This window comes from Glycine soja, chromosome 5 (genome assembly GCF_004193775.1).
Source record: "Glycine soja cultivar W05 chromosome 5, ASM419377v2, whole genome shotgun sequence".
Taxonomy (NCBI): Eukaryota; Viridiplantae; Streptophyta; class Magnoliopsida; order Fabales; family Fabaceae; genus Glycine; species Glycine soja.
In genome coordinates this window covers 4,381,994-4,386,718 of record NC_041006.1, presented here as the reverse complement: position 1 = coordinate 4,386,718, position 4,725 = coordinate 4,381,994, and the positions used below count along the sequence as shown (strand labels likewise).

Here is a 4,725-nt window from a genome sequence, read left to right as displayed (position 1 = left end):
TGTGGAACATACATATGAGGATGATGATGGAGGATAATAGGGCGTTCCTTCCTGCTGTTGATGGTAGTGGAGGGTTGGATAACCAAGCGAAAATGATACTAATAATAATAAGTATGTGTGGCGGCCGGTAAATAGAGGGTAGGAGAAGAGGAATTCGAGTAAGATGGAGGAGTAGAGAATGATGGAGAATAGTTTATATTTGAAGAACATAAGGGACTGGAAATGATTTAGGTGATATTGTTGATGCCCTAAAGAGCTTCAGGAATTCAAAATCGACTTTTTTTAACATATAGTTAATTTCTTTGCCATCATTTTAACCCAATTATGATGAATAATGATTGTTGGACACTTATTGAGTGTTTGAGATAGAAAGAAAGGGGAGATAACTAATTTATATATTTGATATGACTATTTGATAATAAAAAATTATAAGATTGGTTTGATAGTAGAAAAAATTATAAGATTGGTTTGATAGTAGAAATGAAGGTTGAAGGGAGAATAGAGTGAGGTTGTAGATTTAAATTCTCCACTAATTATTTTAACAATAATTAATAATTAATATTCACTAATTAAAAAAGAGAGAAAAATATATGAAAGGTATTGATAGAGTATATCCATCATTACTTTTTCTCTCTCTTTTTTCTCACTTGAATACACCAAAAATTGGATATGTTTACATTTTTTATTCAAAATAAAAAATACAAATTCAGAAATTTAATTTTAAAAAATAAATAATTCAGTGACCTATTTAAAGATTATCAAATAGTTAAAGGACTTTTAGAATATGAACTCAATTTACTTCTTGTATTGAAAATCAATTTGAACAATTTTTAGAATATGAAATCATATTTTTTGTTAATTATTTGAATCCCAAAAATTTTAAACTTTAAATGAAAATGAATTGGAAAATATTTCAATTATGTTGAAAACATGTTCAATTCAGCACTAAAAACAGATTTTAAAATCAAGTGTGTATTAATTTATTATAATATTATCGATTTTAATTTGTATTTCAAAAATATAGATGTTGCAAGAAGAAAAAATAATTATACTAGCTAAAAAAAATTCCTGAAAACCTTCTTTCCCAGAAATATTATTTTTTAGGATAAACATGCCAAACATAAAAAATAAAAATAAAAAAGATTTCCAATCTAAAATTCCTAGGAAACTAAAATTTTTTCCTGTACCAAAATTACACTAAAAGTATTAAATTATTTAAAAGATTATATTTCTTTTCAAATACATCCATTACTTGTAAATATTATTTACAAATTGTTTCTATTGTTGAAAAGGTTTTTTAAATTTTATTTGAGCTTAATTATGTTAAAAGATATAAATTTCCTATTTTATACAGTGTATTGAGAATAAAACATTAGAAATATTTTATTTTAAAACCTTCATTCAAAGTATTGTAATTAATAATAAAAAATAACAAACTATATTAAATTAAACTTTGAACAACAATTTTACAAACCATTAAATTACTCTTTGATTCTTTGAATATAAATGTTGTGAACATCAGAATTTATAGACTCCGCCAGCTATGTTTGGATATTGGATTATAGCTGGTTATAAATTTATTGGAGGGTGCATGCTAAACATACTTGTAGAGAAATGTATTTTTTAATGAGTTCAAACGGTGCCTCAAACATGCACTTAGTTACCACACTTCTATATAGTGTCAATGAATGTTTCTCCACAATTCACCAATGTGAAACCCAACTTGGACTGAGTTTTAGTGCTGAATTGTAAGACGCGTAGAACTACAAGTGAGAAAGAAATGGGATAGATGCAAACACTCAAACAAATGTCTCCATTACCATAAACGGAATAAAGCCAAAGTATCAGATTCCAAAATCTTCATAATCAAAATATGCTTTTTTTGGTAAAATTTATAGCGATGCCACGTTTGGGGTAAAATGGCAAGTGTATTATGAATTCCAATTTATACGGCTGGGATTTAGCCCAGGTGGATTTTAATTCCTATTAATAAATGCCGGCATGGCATTGATTTCACATGAATATTATACATAAAATCCCAGAACTTTAATTTTAAAAAATAATGTATAGGTACAAGTAGAAACTTATGTATTTTCCTGTTTTGATTCATGTACTCCTATCTGAAAACATTCCTCCTACTATATATTGCCCAGTAACCTTCATGAATTCAATGTAACAGTTAATTAATATTAATTATTAATATTAAAAGATAGAAACGAGAAAATCCATTCACCGTTTAAATCATTTTTCTCATTTGTACACGTCTGACCCATTTTTGGCAGAATTGATTCATTCACTGTTTTATAGTACTAGTTTCCATTTCGTGCAAGTTCAGTGCGCTTATGCCTCCGCCACCACCTCTCTGTCTCTCTAACCCCATTCTGTGTTAGCAGGCCAAATAGTGAATTACTATGGTATATGTTATTGGTCGGTCATCAAAAGAGGCTTGAAATTGAAATTTTTTTTTTTTTTAAAAAAAAAAGTATTTCCAAGCGTTTGAGCTGGTAAATGGTGGCTGTATCTAGCAATAGCATTAGTGCTGTGTCGACCCTACCTACGTGTGCAATACTCCAAATTAGGTTCGAACATTCCAAATTTACTAGCGCAAACCCTCCCCTTATAAACCCTTGCAAAGTGCAACAATTCGACACACACACACAACACTCTAATTCGTTAATTCCTCTCTCTCTCTCTCTCTTTCATTCTCTTGTTTCTTGTGAGAAACTGTCAAAAAAAATGCGCCAGTTATCACCAACCTCAAATCCCAAAGTACAAGATGAGCCCAACATGTTAGCCACCTTGATCCCCAAATCCCCAACATGTCAACAACAACAACAAATGCAAAATCACCATAATAATAATAATAACACCACTCATTTGTCCCTTTCCCTGAACGAAGCCAAGTGCATAGCCAACATCTCCTTCTCCATGGTCCTCACTGGTTTATTACTCTATTCCCGGTCCATGATCTCCATGCTCTTCCTCGGCCACCTCGGAGAACTCGCCCTCGCAGGTGGCTCCTTAGCCATCGGCTTCGCCAACATCACCGGCTACTCTGTTCTCTCTGGCCTCGCCATGGGCATGGAACCCATCTGCGGCCAAGCCTTCGGTGCCAGAAGATTCAAACTTCTCGGCCTCACCATGCAGAGAACCGTTCTCCTTCTTCTCGTAACCTCATGCCTCATCTCATTATTCTTCTGGCTCAACATGAGGAAAATATTACTCCTTTGCGGCCAAGAAGAAGACATAGCCAACGAGGCAGAACTCTACATACTCTACTCTCTCCCTGATCTTGTACTACAATCGCTGTTACACCCTTTGAGAATCTACCTTCGGAGCCAGTCAATAACGCTCCCTCTCACATGCTGCGCCGCCGTTTCGATTCTCCTCCACGTGCCCATCAACTACCTCTTCGTCTCAATCCTCAAGCTCGGAATCAAAGGCGTCGCGTTAAGCGCCGTCGTCACAAACCTCAACCTCGTCTGGTTGTTGATTGTTTACGTAGTTGTCTCCGGCACGCACAAGAAAACGTGGCCGGGTATTTCGCGCGAGTGCTTCCAGGGGTGGAATTCATGGAAAACGCTAATGAATCTCGCGATTCCGAGTTGCGTTTCCGTTTGTCTGGAATGGTGGTGGTACGAAATTATGATTTTGCTCTGCGGGTTGTTAGTTAACCCTCACGCAAGTGTGGCCTCCATGGGGGTTCTGATTCAAACAACGGCCTTGATATACATTTTTCCGTCTTCTTTGAGCTTCGGAGTGTCCACGCGCGTGGGGAACGAGTTGGGAGCCGGGAATCCTCGGAGGGCGAAACTCGCGGCGATGGTGGGCCTATGTTTCAGTTTTGTGTTCGGGCTTTCTGCTTTGGCGTTCGCAGTTTCAGTGAGGAATGTTTGGGCTTCCATGTTCACACTCGATGGACAAATCATTGCTTTGACGTCAGCGGTGTTGCCGATTATTGGGCTTTGCGAGCTCGGGAACTGTCCCCAGACGACGGTGTGCGGCGTCTTGAGAGGGACAGCGAGGCCCAAATTGGGGGCCAACATAAACTTGGGTTGCTTCTACCTCGTTGGAATGCCCGTTGCGGTGTGGTTGGGCTTCTTTGCAGGGTTTGACTTCAAAGGGTTGTGGCTGGGGATGTTGGCGGCGCAAGGGTCGTGTATGATGACGATGATGTTCGTGTTGGCAAGGACCAATTGGGAGGGTCAAGCGCTAAGAGCTAAGGAGCTCACAGACTCTGATTCTGGTGAGGAGAAAAATCTAATGGAAGAAGAAGAACAGGAGGAGGAAGGGTTTTTGGGATCTTGTGCCACCAAAGAAGGTTCTGTTTAATTTGTCACAAGTCACAACAATACATAGTCTCCGCAAGGATTTATTACAATTGAAGATTGGTCAGAAGATTAATTTAGTTATTCTTCTATACAGTGGATTATTATTTTTTGTTCACAAAAAACAAAACTGAGGACAGGAGAATGGTAGTTATTATTAGAGATTGTAAGGTGAAAACAAACCTAGAGATATGAGTTAAATTAAATTAAATTAAATTTAAATGCATGATTCCTATTTTTTGTTAATTGTTTCGATTCACATATTTTGGTTTAGTTTATACTAGTTTTTTGAAGAAGGGGAAAATAGAAAATGATCAAAGTTACTGCTTTTTGTGGTGGGATGTTAGTACTTAATTTTGTCGTCTATGATTAAGCTGATCTTGCATGCATGTACTAG

General features: G+C 36.3%; 1 protein-coding gene across 1 annotated transcript; it reads left to right on the top strand.

The window, feature by feature from the left end:
- Positions 1-2,669: 2,669 nt before the first annotated feature.
- Positions 2,670-4,518, top strand: LOC114412075 (protein DETOXIFICATION 49-like). The gene has a single exon (XM_028375850.1). The coding sequence runs from the start codon at positions 2,737-2,739 to the stop codon at positions 4,330-4,332; it is 1,596 nt and encodes a 531-aa protein (XP_028231651.1). The 5' UTR covers positions 2,670-2,736; the 3' UTR covers positions 4,333-4,518.
- Positions 4,519-4,725: the final 207 nt, after the last annotated feature.

What these genes read in the sequence shown, in the direction of transcription:
- LOC114412075 (XM_028375850.1), top strand. Translation starts at nt 2,737, where the DNA reads ATGCGCCAGTTATCACCAACCTCAAATCCCAAAGTACAAGATGAGCCC.